Here is a 17,883-nt window from a genome sequence, read left to right on the forward strand (position 1 = left end):
TAGACCAATCCCTTTAATTAATCCAGTGAATTGTAGGTATCCAATTAAAATCTTCTTCAAATAACATGTAATTAAGTAAGTGAAGCCAAGACTTGTTTTGACTCTAGTATTTTGGTATTTCATATGCCTGTACGTTTCGGTTCCGCTTTCAAGATGGTGGCCGTTTAGTTCAGAAAAGATTATTTTTCAAAAGTGAAATCGTCGTGCTTATTAATTTAGTAGTTAATTATTCAAGTTCCTACTTAGAAATGTTATGATTTCAGAGGATATTTTGGTTTAAATTTGAAATAGGAGAAATTTAGAAACACGCTTCTTTGGACGCGAGGTAAACTGTTCACAGTTCACTAGTTAAATATACGTTTTATCTTGAACACCATATATCATCTTAAATTGCTACAAACGATATTCTTAAACTTTATTATTTTGATAACGCGTTGAAAAAAATATTTGTGTAGGTAACTGTTATGTTCTATTTATGTTTTTTTTATCTTACTAAATCCAATATTGCCAGCCAAAGCGAATTTTAATATCTATCAATAATCAATACCATTGGAAAACAAGTTTGTTATGCGAAACGAGGCACGTAGGCTAATGCTTATACTGTTTAATATTGATTCAGCAAATTTTGCTTCACTGATAATTTCTGCTTACAATTATACCTTGAACCATTGCTTTAAATAAATAATTAATAAAATAAATAATAACCCATAATTACAATTCAAAGAATAATTATAAAAATCATCCTTAGAAAACCATATGACTCCCCTACTTTAGAGATATTTCAGGAATTTAATGTACCATCTATAACAGAATTGTATAAGAGAATCGCCTTATATCAAATTTATAAAGAATATTTTATTTATAAAATTCACCCCTCAGATAGCATAAGCAATAGATTCAAAACAAATGGCTTAATAGCCATTCCTATGCTTAGAACGACTACGGCTCAGCACCACTATTCGTATTTAGGTGTGAGATGGTACAATATATTATTGTCCAAAAGTAAAATTAGTGTAACCGAAACTGTGAATTATGAACAATTCAAAAAGTTAATTAAGTCCCTAAAATTGGATAATGATATATTGTACCCCTAATTTTCTTACACTTACTCAATCTGTAAAAAATATATATTAATTTGATTGTCTTTAAAAAAAACTACTTTTCTAAATTTTTCTTGATATATTGTACCCTTAATTTCCTCACGCTTACTTAATCTGTAAAAAGATGAATTATTTTAATTATCTTTAAAAAAACAATTTTCTAATTTGTGTACCTATGTTAATATTATGTTTGTATTTATTTCAAAAGTTTTTGATTATTGTTTAAAAAATCATTAGAACTAAATGTAAAGACTCCTCCCATAAACACGAGCTCCTGGAGCTCAACTTATGGAGAAATAGAATAATAATGAACAAATTATTTATAAGTCTGCATATTGTTATCATTTATAATGTTAAATAATAAATAAAAAAAATAAAAAAATAAAAATAAAATAAAAATAATGTTGACCGGAATCCATTTTAAAATGTTATTTCTGTATAACGTACATACATTGCTTGAAACATAATTATAATTACCTTTTTGAAGGTATGTTATTATAACATGGTTGATCAAATAGTTACATTATTTATGAAATGCTAATATGGAAAATAATTGACTGGTGTTTTATATAAGTGGGGATAGTTTTTTTTAAAACGATGCATTACGTCGTGTAATATTTTGAATCTAGCCGCCATCAATAACACTCCTTACGTAGATGGCGATAAGGCGTAAATTCCCGCTTAACACCATCCAGCTGTTTTGATTTAGGCAAGAAAAAAACATGGCCAAAAAGTGCCTTTTATTTTATTTTGTGGATGTTCATGCATAAATATTTTTATGTTTCCCGATCATTTTATAAATAACTTTATTTTCCACATTATACAATAAAACCATTACCGAAAATGGGTTCGTAAGTAGGAAATTTCGAACTTTAAACATTTTTCATAGGCCTTATAAATTTTTTTTTGGGCTTATAAAAAGATAAATCTACAAAATACTCGATTATTTCAAAGGCCAAGATGTATTATACTCGCGGTATTTATTTAAAGCATCTGAAACATTTCTAGGCGACCAAATTTTCAAACCTAAAACACATGATTTTGCATTACTACGCAGTGCATCGCCTTAAATGTGATTACTGGACAATAATTCCAAGTACCCGAAACTATCGGGAGCATAACGATTCTAGCTAATTTTGAGAAAAATTGAAAATATTCGACATCTATTAATTAATTTTTTTACATTTTTTAATATTATTTCGTCCGCCATGCTAAGGATGTCCCCGAGTAAAGGCGGGTGATGTTTACAGGTGGAATTATATCATAATATACGGTGAAATGTAACGTCTGTTATAAAGTATGCATTCACAGATAGCGAATAAAAAAATATGTTATGCTTTAAAATATTAAGTAAAATTATTTGTTTACGCCTGTATATATGCAATATGAATATGAATAAATAGTTAAGTCCGTATAAAAACTCAATTATTTTAAGAGAGGCATATAAATACAATATTACATCGGTGATTCAATTCAATATTGTATTTGCATGCCTCTCTTGAAAGAATTGAGTTTTTATACGGACTAAACGATTTATTCATATTCATATTGCATACATGCGGGCGTGAACAAATAATTTTACTTAACATTTTTAAGCATAACTTGCAAAAAGTGTAGTTTGATAGAATAATTAAATTAACGCCATATTTGAATGCGCAGATTATAACGTACGTTACGTAAGTTGTAAATATTTTATCAACATACATTTTTAGGAGTACAAATAAATAATATAAAAATACAATAATATTTTTTTCAGACGCTGATATTTTCCATTTGTACAGTTGTGTGTATATTGAAAAAAAAAACAAATTCTTAATTACAAACCCTATATTGCTCATTTTCATTATGCTGTTTTTCTTTCATTTTGTTTATGTTTTAACATTATTTTACGATGTAAGCATGTATTATTTTTATGTAGGTACTTAACTTACATTATCTATCTAATCTATGTTATTTTAAAACATTATTTTAACTCCGCTTCATGTTTATGTTTTTTTTGCGGAGACTAATTATTTCACTATACTATATAAATAACTTTTTCCCTAATAAACTAAAAAATAAAAAGAACAAGTGAATCAAGTGAATCAAGTACTTAGGCGAGTCATATCCAGAGTAAGAATAACGATAACAGTTTGAGATGTATGAATGTAAACGAAGCGAGTGTCTATCCTATCTACCTACTCGTGCTGTGCGAGGAAGCACCGTGATGGCTGAAGATGGCTATGGGAAGGAAATGGTGGGGGGAGTGTTGGACGGTACCCGATTATTTTGATTTAGTCAATAAACGAGTCCATACACAGACATAGTCTATGAGTCCATATTAATTTCAAACAAGGTTGGAATTCTACCCGATGGTCTGTCATCAAGGCAATACTGATAATATCAACATCAATGGTTTTAATATTTTGTTGTGTAAAAACAACGTTTTTTTGTATAATATATTGTTTTCATGAACTAAACACGGAGGCAAGTAGATACTTATTTGGTTAAAAGATTATCTATCATTGTCGTTAGATAACATTTGTAACAATGAACCAGTCACTTGACCTTAATAAAACCAGACAATAATTTTTGGACTTATATAAAGATTACTTCAAGGTCACATGATTGTTTAAATTATGAAAAAAATGTAGATATTATATTCTTTCTTTATATCTTGTTCATATCATAGGAAAACTGTGTTTTACTGGCCATCTACACAACTTATAGCGCGTTACAAATTCATGTTCTTACATAAATGATAATCTTATGATTTCCATTGGTTTGCGTCTCGGATATTATATCTATTTATTTAGTTTCAAAAAAATTCAAAGGGATAAGTCATATTATTTGAATGTAAATACATTTTTTTAAATAATATGAATTAGGGCATTTGAAAATTTGTTAAATAAATGTTGTTGGTACCTACTAGAAATATTATTATTTACATTAATATTATTAGATAATATTACTTTGAATTAACACATGCTATGCGTTTTGCCTGTCTAAAGGCGTTTGTTTTGCTGAAAAAGATAATTTGACGTAGCTCAACGAAAACCACACTATTTTTATCAATAATATTAGCTCATGATTTAAGCTAAGCTTAAAAATAAAAGTATAAGGAGAAACAGCTGTTAAAGTATAATAAAATACATTTCTAGAACTTTTAATCATATTTTCAGACACCGAAACAAAATTATGTTGCTATGTTCTTTAAAAAGTATATTTATATAATAAAGGGGTATTTAATTAAATGTTTTTATCAATTAATTCAGGTAAGTTGACACTAGTTACTGACCTGCGATAGTAAAACTGTCTCATTTTAACGTTTTCCTTCTTCGGACTCTTTTTTTCAGGCTTCAACTTGTGTTTTATTTTCCGTTTGCGAAGCCCAATTTTGAATACGGTTTGATTAAATCCCGAACAAGATCGCATTTTAACGTTATTGATGAAACAATCACATCTTAATATCGCACTACTTCACTGACAGAAGACCGGTGGCTCGAAATAAAGAATTTTCCATAAACCATCGTAGAACTGCACAAATTATTAGTTACCCGTTTGTTAAACGGCATTTTGTTTGAATAACTCCATAGCTTGGATTTTGTTTATCACTTTTTTGAAAATGTCAGCTGTTTTAACAGAAATTACTATTATTTACGTTTCAATATGGTGAGGGAAAATGACATATGACCTATTTACATGCTTTCAGAGGAAAAGTGAGGGAAAATCAATAATCCCCCTAGGAAGGTATTCATAAGGTTACCGCGCGAATGTGAAAGAGTTTGTAAGGTGAAAAAGCTTTCGGAAAATCTCCATAGATGGTACTATTTATTAAATGTTAATAATTAACTTCACCACACTTTTGTATTGACGTAACAAAAATTTACCGATTGATTAATTTAATCAAAAATTCAGATTAAAAGTGATATATTATTCAAACATAAGAAATTAAAAATCCGCTGCCATTTATGAAACGAAGAAAAACAAAGACATTTAGACTCCTTATAAGATAAATCGTTTCCATTATTTATTTACGAATACGTTCTAAAGCGACTTTCATGAAATGACATTTTAGTTTTTATTTTAAATACTTCAACTATATTTGAAGGGACCATAAATATTTAATTTAATCTCTCAATAAAATTTGCAGTAGGTAGTTAGGTAGGTACCTACACACATATTACCACAGTACCTACATAGAATCATATAAAATATGTTATATTAGTGCAGGAGGCGTAAAAACATTCTATTTTGAACTCACCAAACTTCTGCAGGGAGACCAACCGCAGAATAACCGATATTAATCATCTCAGAACTGCGGTTTCTCCTTTCACATTGGCTGCCCTGTTCTGGAGAGGCCCTCTCCATAGAACACCATTTTCGCGCCATAAACAAACTATATTTTTTTCACTTTCATAATAATAATAAAAATGGAGTGTTAAAATGGTTGAAAGTTGATTTGATCACTGATCTTTCGATGGCATATTGCACGGCGCCTAATATAATTGACTTTTGTTGCAAAAAAACAAGTTTTAAACGGTATACCTGCACCTACTTTATTTTGTCATTTCGCATCAGTTATATAGTGTTCTATGGACGAAAATTTTATAAATTTATAAAAAAAAATATTTTGTTATCTAATTAATTGTAATTAAATATTTATGAAATTGCATTTAAATAATTAAAGTTATGCTTTAATAATCTTAGATGTTTGTTAAAATTTTTATATACAAGGTGTATTTTTAGTGAAAACATTTATCTTTTTTTGGACAATTTTATGCTGTTTTTGATTTAAGCGCTGAAATAAGATCACAAAAAGGAATAAAAACATAGTTTCCTATATGTTCAAGAAATATGCTTTTGGAAGCTGATTTTGGACGAGTTTTGAAAACCAGTAAGTGTTTCATTAATTTAACAAAATTAAGAAAAGATTTTAACATAATTCAAAAATTTTATCTTTGCAAAATAAATTTTTAAAAATTGTGTTGTCATAAGGTATGAAAATTCAGAAGTGATCTTTAATACGTCGTTTTAAATGAAGTCGCAATATAGTTATTAGATTTCAGACGTCAGCACTTTTTTATATTTATCTTCTTCTTCTCCTTTCCCGTTGTTCATTTGATGTGTTTCATAAATCCAGTCGTTCTGAGAAACTCTTGTGTTAAATAAGTCCACATAAATTACTTAGGGATAAATTAATATCAACACATATTTACGATTCATAAAAATTACTTTGACATGTCCTTACAAATGAACAAACAAACCACGACATAAACCATTTGACACAATTTTCTATTTAAAACCAACAACAATATTATTCACCCTTAAACATTTCAAAATATCCGTTAAATTTCATCAGGTATCGTTGTCACCTTTATTTTTTATTTTACACATTTCAACATAATTTAATATATTTTTCATGTCTGAATATTTAACATAGAACACTCTAATTGTCCAGCCACAGATGATGGGTCTAACCTTCTAACTTCCTTGTCAAATAGAAGCGAGCTGTTAGCAAACTGACCAAACATTTAAATTAGTCATGGCTCTATTCTGTTATATTGGTTTTTCAGTGTCAGTATTGGTCAATCAACTATTTGTAACGTGGGTGAAAGAACTTTAAGGTGGCATGACAACTGGATTTACATCTCATTATCTATGGTGCGATGAGACATAAAGAAGTGCATATTAGCGATGCACGTGAACAATTACGGATTATTATAAATGTAGGATTTGTGAAGCTATAAGTATTTATAAAAAAACATACGCTCAGGATCATTGCTTTTCAAAGAAAGATACCTTACGAATGTTAGTAAATTTACGCTAGTTAAATTACGACATTTTATGGCATTACAAACTGACATTCACAGTAATTAACCAAAAAATGTTGTACCGCTTACGAAAAGGAAAGTCATTCAAAGAATATGTGTTTGAACGGGCCGTTGAAGCATGTCCACTGGACCTACTTCAGTGAAACCACGCGCATTGTCTCAGAAACGTATCTTTACTTTATTAATTCATTTAGGCATCTGTCAAGATCTGAACAAAATAAACACGTATTTTGAATAAAGAATTCCAATGCGTAAGATAATTTTAATATCTATAATAGGTGTTACTTTTGTCAGGTATTACATTTATTTCCGATAATTTTAACTGTGTTACCAGATCCCTGACAGGCCAACGAAATTATTAAAAATTTCTGATTTTGAAAATGTAATCAATTTCACAAGAAGTAAGGAAAAGTAGAGCTTACTTTGGACTCACAAATATGCACATATTACAAGGTATTGCATTGTATATCACTAAAAATATACCTGAATTGATTGAGTATATCGAATTCCTGTTTTAAATCAACCATTTGGCGTTTCATCTGCTTATAAATTTGTTTGTTATGTTTCGGTTCCGGTATCAAGATGGTGGCCGTTTAAATGGTTCAGTAAAGACATAGCTCATTTTTTTAAGAATGTGAAAAGTCGTGCTTATTAATGAAGTAGATAGGCATTTAAGTACCTACTTACAAATTTTATGATTTCAGAGGTAATTTTGGTATTGATTTATTAAATAAAAGAAAATTAGTAACATATTTTTTGGACACGAGCTCACACAGGTTCACAGAAATACTAGTAAATATGGTTAGAAACTTTTTTAAAGCTAGCCAATTTAATAGGCTTACCAAACACAAATACAATATATTATGTATTTGGTTTCACAATAATTATAATTGCAACTGTTTTTAAAAGTAATGTTTTCCCCTGTAAATTTGATGAAGTACACCAAAAATTCAAAAGGTTTGCTGCTCGACAAACTAATTTCCTCCACACCGTTATAATATTAATAATATATTTACAACTATAAACATGTATATAGATAGAATACATAACAATTGGATAAAGTTGAAGATTCTCATTACCTGCCTCACTAGGCTAGCGGCTAGCCTGTGTTGAGGCAGTAATTTTAATAGTTAATTTAAATGCTTGTGAATATACCTACATCCCGTTATAATATATCCCTTACATTTACGAAATTACACAGGCGTGAATTTAACGCTTCAATATTACACTGCCAGAATTACACACGGACGGAATTTGACGTGGACCAAATTAAACTTGAGAGAATTACACCTACTGGAATTACACATGTGTCAAAAGTCTATTTTTTTATAGTTTTAAATTTTTGTCTGTTAAACAATATTCGAAATTGAAAAACATTAAAGTAAGGTTAGGTTACGTTTTTTGATGTGCGGAATTCCAGTGGGTTTAATTATCTCAATGTGTAATTCCATCTGTGAGTAATCCTGGCTAACAAGGGATCGTGAAATTCATGCCTGTTTTATTTAGTTATATAACCACCTTAACTTACCCTTTACCTTATGATTCCTTGCTGAGGAAGGTACAGTTATATTTGTATTCAGTTTTTTATGTTACATTCTTTATTACAAAACTGGGTAGCATTCGGTTTGATTGCCAGAAATCAGTATTGTAACTTAGTTGTCGACTATCATTACAATACACAATTTAAATATTTTCTGAAACAAAATGTTTGTTTCTTTTGAAATTAAGTTGTAGGTACGTTCGTTACTTCTTCTATTGAATACCTGCTCAGATAAGTATACAAATCTCTACTAGATAGTGTTTGTGAAATGAAAAGTTAAAATAAGTTTTGGTTACGTAATATTATGATCAGAGTTATACTGAATCCTCCACTGACTGTGATAGTTTTTTGAGTTTGTGAGGCAAAATCATGGGAGGAAATACCTATGTCTCACACAAGCTTCAGAACCTCTGATAGCTCGCGTGCGTCTGTTGTCGATAACTGATTATAATCACTGCAAGGTTAATATAGTAATACCGGTTTGTCGTGGAAAATTATAATTGTGTTTTAAAATACGCATTCTGATGTTAATCGTTTTATAATAGGTGTGTGTCACAGTATAAAAAAATGATTGCAGACATTGTGAATTTAATAATAACGGGTTTTCCAATAAGAGGTGTTATTTTGAATAGCCCGCTATTTCAGTAGATGTTACTTTTGAAGCTGTCATTTTTTGACATTTGACAAGTAAAAATTACGCCATTAATAAAAATGGTAATTAATACACGTTTCAACAACGCATTAAAATTTTTAAAATTCACTTGAGTGAATCAAATGCAAATCATCTTGAGTGATGAGGCCCATTTCCACCTCGGTGGCTTCGTCAACAAGCAGAATTGTCGCATCTGGGGCTTGGAAAACCCAAGAGTTATTGTTGAAAAGCCTTTCTATCTTTTACGTGTGACTGTTTGGTGCGGTTTATGGTCCGGCGGAGTCATTGGACCTTACTTTTTTGAAAATGAGGCTGAAGCAAAAGTTACGGTGAATGGATCGCTATCGAGAGATGATTAATGATTTTTTATGGCCGGAATTGGATAATATTGATCTGGACAACGTTTACTTTCAACAAAACGGCGCTACGTGCCACACAAGCAACGAAACCATTGATCTTTTACGATTGAATATCAAAATAACACCTCTTATTGGAAAACGCTATAGTAAGTACGAGTTCACAGGTAACCCGTGTACTGAGAAGGGTGCTTTTTGAACAGATTTGTTGATATTTCAATGCATTAACTAACCATCACGCTGTTTCCTTAAGGGTAGGCAGAGACCGCCAAACAACTCGGCCTTGGTGCACACTCTTGGCTTCATTCACGTTCATAGGTCGTCTTATACTTAACCTTCTGTTATTCAGACTCATAGGTCGTCTTATACTTAACCTTCTGTTATTCAGACTCATAGGTCGTCTTATACTTAACCTTCTGTTATTCAGACTCATAGGTCGTCTTATACTTAACCTTCTGTTATTCAGACTCATAGGTCGTCTTATACTTAACCTTCTGTTATTCAGACTCATAGGTCGTCTTATACTTAACCTTCGGTTATTCAGACTCATAGGTCGTCTTATACTTAACCTTCTGTTATTCAGACTCATAGGTCGTCTTATACTTAACCTTCTGTTATTCAGACTCATAGGTCGTCTTATACTTAACCTTCTGTTATTCAGACTCATAGGTCGTCTTATACTTAACCTTCTGTTATTCAGACTCATAGGTCGTCTTATACTTAACCTTCTGTTATTCAGACTCATAGGTCGTCTTATACTTAACCTTCTGTTATTCAGACTCATAGGTCGTCTTATACTTAACCTTCTGTTATTCAGACTCATAGGTCGTCTTATACTTAACCTTCTGTTATTCAGACTCATAGGTCGTCTTATACTTAACCTTCTGTTATTCAGAGTCATAGGTCGTCTTATACTTAACCTTCTGTTATTCAGACTCATAGGTCGTCTTATACTTAACCTTCTGTTATTCAGACTCATAGGTCGTCTTATACTTAACCTTCTGTTATTCAGACTCATAGGTCGTCTTATACTTAACCTTCTGTTATTCAGACTCATAGGTCGTCTTATACTTAACCTTCTGTTATTCAGACTCATAGGTCGTCTTATACTTAACCTTCTGTTATTCAGACTCATAGGTCGTCTTATACTTAACCTTCTGTTATTCAGACTCATAGGTCGTCTTATACTTAACCTTCTGTTATTCAGAGTCATAGGTCGTCTTATACTTAACCTTCTGTTATTCAGACTCATAGGTCGTCTTATACTTAACCTTCTGTTATTCAGACTCATAGGTCGTCTTATACTTAACCTTCTGTTATTCAGACTCATAGGTCGTCTTATACTTAACCTTCTGTTATTCAGAGTCATAGGTCGTCTTATACTTAACCTTCTGTTATTCAGACTCATAGGTCGTCTTATACTTAACCTTCTGTTATTCAGACTCATAGGTCGTCTTATACTTAACCTTCTGTTATTCAGACTCATAGGTCGTCTTATACTTAACCTTCTGTTATTCAGACTCATAGGTCGTCTTATACTTAACCTTCTGTTATTCAGACTCATAGGTCGTCTTATACTTAACCTTCTGTTATTCAGAGTCATTGCTCGAATTAGGTCCATGCCTTCCTTGACTTCTTCTACCATTCACATTCTCGTCATAATAAATTGTTCCTTCAGTCATTTCTTCATTAATTCGCTCTACATGCCCAAGCCATCCAATCGTCCTTTTCTTAATCTTACCCATTTTTAATTTTTTTCTTCAAATCATTACGTTTAATTCTTTGCCAATCATAACATTTCTCACAAGCTCACACATTTGTCTCAATCATCTCATTTTTATATTACTAATGCCATTCATATAATAATATTTTACTACACGGAGAAAACTTACTGATATATAATATTGCTAATTTATTAAAAAAATTGTCACATTATTCGTATTCTTTAAAAACGGTACTGCAGGCCCAGGAATTGACAGATTTCCTAACAAACACAAATGTGTTACGAGGATGTCGGGACATGTGTTCATAAAAATTGTAATATTATCACAATTCGTCATTATATTTATCACGATAAGCGCAGCTACATGAACAAGTGTTCCAATAGATTTTGAATGTACTAATATGTTAATAGGTAATGACATGCCATCACGTTTTTAACACGATTTTAGTAAATCAACAATACTGATTTTTCTCCCAGTACTTAAGAGAATTTTTTTTTCAAAATTGTCTTGTGGGTTGCTATCGGTAAATAGTTTATAATTTTGCAAAAATAAATATTTTTCACATTTTAGTTATTTACAAAACAGCAAGAAAATAGTATTTTGATGATTTCAGATAATACAAAAAAGATTTAAAGGTTTGGCTCTTTTTGCATATCTTCTGTAACATTAAGTGCTGCATCTGGTTTTCATCTTTTCGTCTATTATTTATTAAATTATTGGTTAGTGAAAAACTTCTGCACTTGCTAACAAATTATTATAAGCAATAATTAGTCGCCTGAAATATCCATACAAATTGAAAATATCTCCCGAGTAAAAATAAATGCCGCCGACGGGAATTGAACCCACACCTTCTGGTGTCCGGTCAGGTACTCTGGACCACTGAGCTAAGTCGGCTTATTTCCAACACGCCAAATAATTCAATATGTACTAGTACCTACTTCAATCAACAATTACTCCTTATTATATTTTTTCACCTGTAAACAACCAACTTTAACCTTGTCTTATAAACAATAGTTAAATAAAATAAAATAAATAATTCTGCACTTTCCTCGAGGAATTCCTGATTTTTTCGGTCATTCATACGGATTATAGTGATTTATTTTTGGGTTATTTTGCCGTGTTGCGCTACCTCCTTCTTTAGCTAACGTTTCGGACTGCATTGCATTGTCCATCATCAGGGCAGATGTGTAATCTGATGATGGACACTGCAATGCTGTCCGAAACGTTGGCTAAAGAAGGAGGTAGCTCAACACGGATGTTTAATTGCAATACTTACTTGCAAAATGCTGATCTCTCCGACTCGGGGACTTCAGTGACGGTCATACTATTAATCGCCATTGTGATAATGTGTAGATTATAAGGTTCAACCAATCCAAATCACAGGATCTTGGCCATCTTATCTCATCTATAGATACCTGAAAAAAATCAGTTTGATTAAGTAATTTTCTTTTTGATCATATATTTCAAAAGAAACTCCACGCCTTTTGATTAACTTGTTCACAGTGATAAATTCACACATATTTTTGCTCCCTCAAGGAGCAAACTTATTAACTCTAAAATTTTATCCATGAAAAGCCAATAAATTATAATTCACTGATATGAATAATCAAAGGGAGATGCCCAAAGCGTCTCTTTGAAATTGAATATCAAAAAATTTCATGTTTTAAGCACACATACTGTGAGTATGTACTACTCTGTAACGGGGTGCAAATATGCATAAATAAAAAAAAACCTATGTGAAACAAATTATATTTTATTTGCTCAATTCGGATTTCGAATGTCTGTCGGTAATGAAGATTTTATTTTTCTTAATATCGCCAAAAGCAATGGTGGAATATCTTAAATTATTTTTTTTACATAATTGGACTTTTAGGTTGGATGAGCTCTAGTGGAATCAAAAGCATAATTACAATACTAAGAATTTAGTTGTAATACAGGCATTTTTTACACAATATCCCAGTAATGCACCATAGAGTGCTCATGATTTTGCATCGAACTGCGTAAGTATCTTTATAAAAAATCACTAATCAAAAATACGAGTTACAGACAAATACTTTTTTATTGTTCATATGAACCACCTCTCTAGGGGGAGCCTTCTCCGAGGTGGTAGAAATAAAAACGAATTTTGATATCTTAAATTATGAAGAAATTAGAAGAAAAAAAGCAAATTAACGAAATAAAAGAAATGAGAGAAATAAAAAAAGAAAATAAATTACATGAAATAGAAACGAAATTGAAGTAATGAGAGAAAGAAATTAAATTAAATGAGAAAAATATAGGCGTGAATTTTGTTGTTATGATATACAAGTTGGTGTCAGTTGGCAGTAAATAATGCCTTTGTTGGCTATTCATGTATGAATTTAGTATTCGAGATTTACATTATTATCAAATTAATGTCTTTAATGTTTTACAATTTTTTTTAATAGTACCAGATCATGGTAATGTCTTTGTCCATATGTGGTATTTGTCTTCGGAGTCATGTGATGATGTATATGTCTTGTTTCGTAATGCTGTTATGCAGTATGATGGTTTACTTTGTCTTTTTGGTGATGTATAGAAATAATATTGATATTGAGTTGCAGTCCAATACAGCGAAGTCCTCAAATAACTATTTTGTCGAAAATCTAAAAGTTTTTTGTAGTAACTTTAATTAAGACTTTTTTCGCTTTATCGAGAGGGTTCATATTAGTTTTGGCAGCACCACCCCAACCAATTATACCATGAGTGATAATTATTGATTTGGCTAATGCGACGCACATAGTTTTTAGAGTCTTTATTGGCATTGTCTTACGCATGTGGGTTGCGCAGGTAGTGTTTTTAACATGTGTAGTCGTGTATGGTGAAGTTTTCATCGAATCTTGGTTGTCGTCTGGGATCCATGCTAAACTTTGATTTGCCTATATTTATTTAGTGTCAGTTTTATTGTTTAACCAATATTTAATTCTATTCATTCCTTTGGTACCTTTCTTATGAACACTTGTCCAAGAATTAGAAGTGAAAACAAGAGCCGTGTCATCCGCAATGCAAATAACATCACCTTTAATATTTAACTGACATAACAGAATTGGTCCTAATGCACTTCCTTTGGGAACTCTATAAGTTATGTAATATCTATTTATGTTTGTTACGTTGCCTACTTTTAGTGAGTGGGTGCAGTATTGGATTTGAACCATTAATGTGTAGTGATTTTTATTTTTTCTAGGTTTTTCAGATGATTTTTTTGGACACTGCGTCAAAAAACTTGGCATAGATCCAGAAAAAACTGCAGTACGATCTTTATTTTGGTCAATATTTTTAGAATAATCTTATCTCAAACTCACTGTTGCATTGGGGTAGCGAAATAGAAATCGTTAATTTATTCTCTCTTTGCGACACATTTATCCACTTTCAACTAACGAGTTATACTAAAATGATATAATATTTTAATCCACACAAACATAATCACCTTTCAATGGACAGCTCATAGATTTTAAACGAAAATTTTGCTTAGAAACATTATAATAACAGTAATTCTAAATGGTAGTTTTCTATTAAGAATGTAAATATAAGAGACAAACATTGCCATTGTGCACTTGTTTGTATAGGCATAAAACCTTTGAAAGGTATTTTAAAATGTTTTTACGAGATATTGATCGGATAATGTTATTTTTTTAATGATTCACATCGTGTAACATATTCCAAAAATGCTCAAATTTTGGTTGGTTTCCGCTTCATTTGCAGCCAAACGCAAACATTCTAATTTATAATTTCTGTAAACCAAAAACCCGCTACAAGTCCGAATGTTAAAGTAAACGATTTGTGCCGTTATTTGAAAGAAAATAAATAAATTTAACATCGAATAAAGCCAATGGCGTAGCGATCGCTTGGTCTGATCGGGCTACAGCCCTAAATCTGGTTTTTGAAAATGCCGGAGGCAAGATTTTAAAATGCACTTAACAAAGTAAGTGAGCATTTAGCATTTGATAATTATAGAAAACGAAAAAAAATGTGCTGTGAACGTTAAGTGTTACATGTTTCTTGAAATGTAACAAAATATTTAAAGTCGTCATAGAGAACGAAACAGTTTTCAGAACAACAGAATCCATTCATCTCAAAAACTGATTTTTTTGCAGCGGTCTGTTAGATTTTTTGATCTTAGTATAAATATTGCAAACAAAAACCGCTTTCTGCAAAAATATATATTTTTAGTCTTAGATCGAAACACAGCATATCAAGATGAATTTTAACAATTATTCAATTTAATTTTACAGTATTTACCAATCGTAACGAGAACTATTGAGATATTTTTAAAAAATTTCCCTGAATTTCAAATGTTTACCTAAAAACTTGTTACAGTTCGCCTGCGTTGTAAGTGGTAATTTATTTTTAATTTTGTACTGCTAAAAGTACGAAAGTCGTCATCGCGTTATCGCGTCATGGCGCCATCGCGTCATCGCGTCATCGCGTCATCGCGTCATCGCGTCATCATGTCTTCGCGTCATCGCTACATCGCGTCATCGCGTCATCGCGTCGTCGCGTCCACACGCCGTCGCGTCGTCCTGCATTTCTTTGAAACGTATTGTAGGAGTGCTTTCATGATAGATACATTTTATTTATATGATACATTTAATGATAATTCTTTTTTTTTTTCAAATTACAAAACTATATTTTCAGTAGCACTAGGCCGTGTATATGTATAAGCGAAACCAATTTCGGTGGTTTTGGTATAACCGGGTTAAAAGTGACCCGGCTTTATGCTTTATTAAACTTTTAGTTTATCCCGTACAGAAATGAAATTCAAAATGAAGCACAGTGTAACTGTACCTACCCTGTAAATAATCATATTTATCCTTGGAACACCAGAATATAATATTGTTTCCATTCTGACATCAGAGCTTATTTAGGGAGACGTGTTTATAGTTTCGTTAGCTTAAATAACATTATTGAGATTATAAATATTTATGGCTCTTGTTTATGTTCAATACGTGCTTGAATGTTGTTTAAGAGGAAATAGGCCAAACAAACCATTCCCTTTCAAAACACATATACCGATTAATTATTACAGGATGACGAGGGCTCTCTACATGTATTTACTTGTTTTCATACACTTTTACTATCAACTATGTGTTTTCAAATTTTCACTTTTTTATCAATATTTTCTTCAAAACCGTAGCGTAACGGACAGCGCATTTTGACGAACGAAAAGCTTTATATTGATTTAAACCCTTATTCTATTATCATTAATTTATACAAACCTGTTTATTTTTAAAAATTGTATTTGTATTTTTTTAATTTTTATAATACTCATTTAGTTTTCTGATTTTGTTTTTAATTTTTATTTATAAGAAAAAAGTAAAAAAATAAATAATTAAACTTTATTTTATTTTTATAAACGTTATGTTTATAAACGGTGACGGATAACTCATCAAAATGAAAATTCAACACACCATTAAAAAGTGTTGAAAAGTGTAAAAAGTTATGAAAAGTGATGAAACAAAAATTAGGTCAAATATGTTACATTATGTAATTTTTAACCTAGTTTTTGTCGCATCGCTTTTCATGACTTTATATCACATATTAAAGGTCTGTTGAATTCTCATTTTGAGGAGTTATCATGGAACCGTTTTTATAACGTAATGCAGCCATGATATTTAGTACTTGCACAGTTACATTCTTCGCAAATATTTATACCGTGATAGTAAAAAGAAAGTTCTTTCCGTTGTGAGTGATTACCACTAATGTTGTTAATAACTTATTAAGAGGCAGCTACAAGCCAAAAATGTGTATATTCTTGGTATGCCTTATATCGACACGAATGTAGATAATATGCATTAAAATCGCTTGACAAACGGAGTCTAGAAACGCTCGATTTCAAGCACAAAAGTGGTTTTTATTTATTTTGTAAATAATTTTATAAGAAAGCAAAAAAGTTAATCAAGTGAAACTGTCACAGATAATCTTGGCTATTATACTGTATTTTTGAAAAGTTCTTTCCTTTACGCGTTCATACATTTCTATTGAAATAAAAAAAATCTTTAGTAGTTTGCATTTATATTTTTATTGAATAATTTTTTTATTTTATTTTTATTCTACTCAAGCGAAGCGATAGGAAATCCTTCAATTTGTCTAAAGCATATTTTTTGGTATTCCTAATGTACACCAATTCGTTATAAAGATTAATCAAAATAGTGATTTGGCATTAAGCTTCGCTTGATGAATCAATTATTTGAGATGCAAGTATGGGTACCGCCGCCCCATAAACCATTCACTAGATAAACAACAAATTTGCCATAGGACACCAAAAGTGGTTCGCTACGTTTGGTGACTTAGCAGGGGTGCCTGAGTTCACGGGATGGGGTTTGTCCAGGTCTTAGCGGCGGATGTGTCTACCCATCTAATGCGTGTTCGGTCAGATAGAGCGAGATCCGGTTGATGAAGACTCTTAGACATCTCCAGCTGGACTTTTATTGATCTGTTAAGGCGAAGCTAAATGCTAAATTACTCTTTTCGATTAATCTTTATAACGAATTGGATTTCATTATGAATAAAAATATATGCTTTTTATAAAATGATGGTTTTTCTATCGTTTACTTTGAGTAGAATACTAATATTTTTTTATTAATTAATAAAAAATATAAATGTAAGCTTCTAATTTTTTTTTTCAATAGTAATGTATGAACGTATAAAATAAACAACTTAAAAAAAAACAATATTATAGC

General features: G+C 31.0%; 1 protein-coding gene across 4 annotated transcripts in view; it reads right to left on the minus strand.

Moving 5' to 3' along the window:
- Positions 1 to 17,883, minus strand: part of LOC149420286 (scoloptoxin SSD14-like) — a 101,853-nt gene that overhangs the window by 71,870 nt on the left and 12,100 nt on the right. For 2 of the 4 annotated variants that reach the window (XM_089636578.1, XM_089636579.1), the window contains exon 2: positions 12,462 to 12,600. In XM_089636578.1, the coding sequence (XP_089492704.1) occupies positions 12,462 to 12,523 (62 nt within the window). In that variant the 5' untranslated portion in view covers positions 12,524 to 12,600. Of the gene's footprint in view, positions 1 to 4,377; positions 4,759 to 5,343; positions 5,533 to 12,461; positions 12,601 to 17,883 lie in introns of those variants that run through there. The other 2 variants (XM_089636577.1, XM_089636576.1) reach the window with 2 other exon arrangements.

Source organism: Hesperophylax consimilis, chromosome 10 (genome assembly GCF_061612785.1).
Source record: "Hesperophylax consimilis isolate HC1 chromosome 10, BYU_Hcon_1.0, whole genome shotgun sequence".
NCBI classification, from domain to species: domain Eukaryota; kingdom Metazoa; phylum Arthropoda; class Insecta; order Trichoptera; family Limnephilidae; genus Hesperophylax; species Hesperophylax consimilis.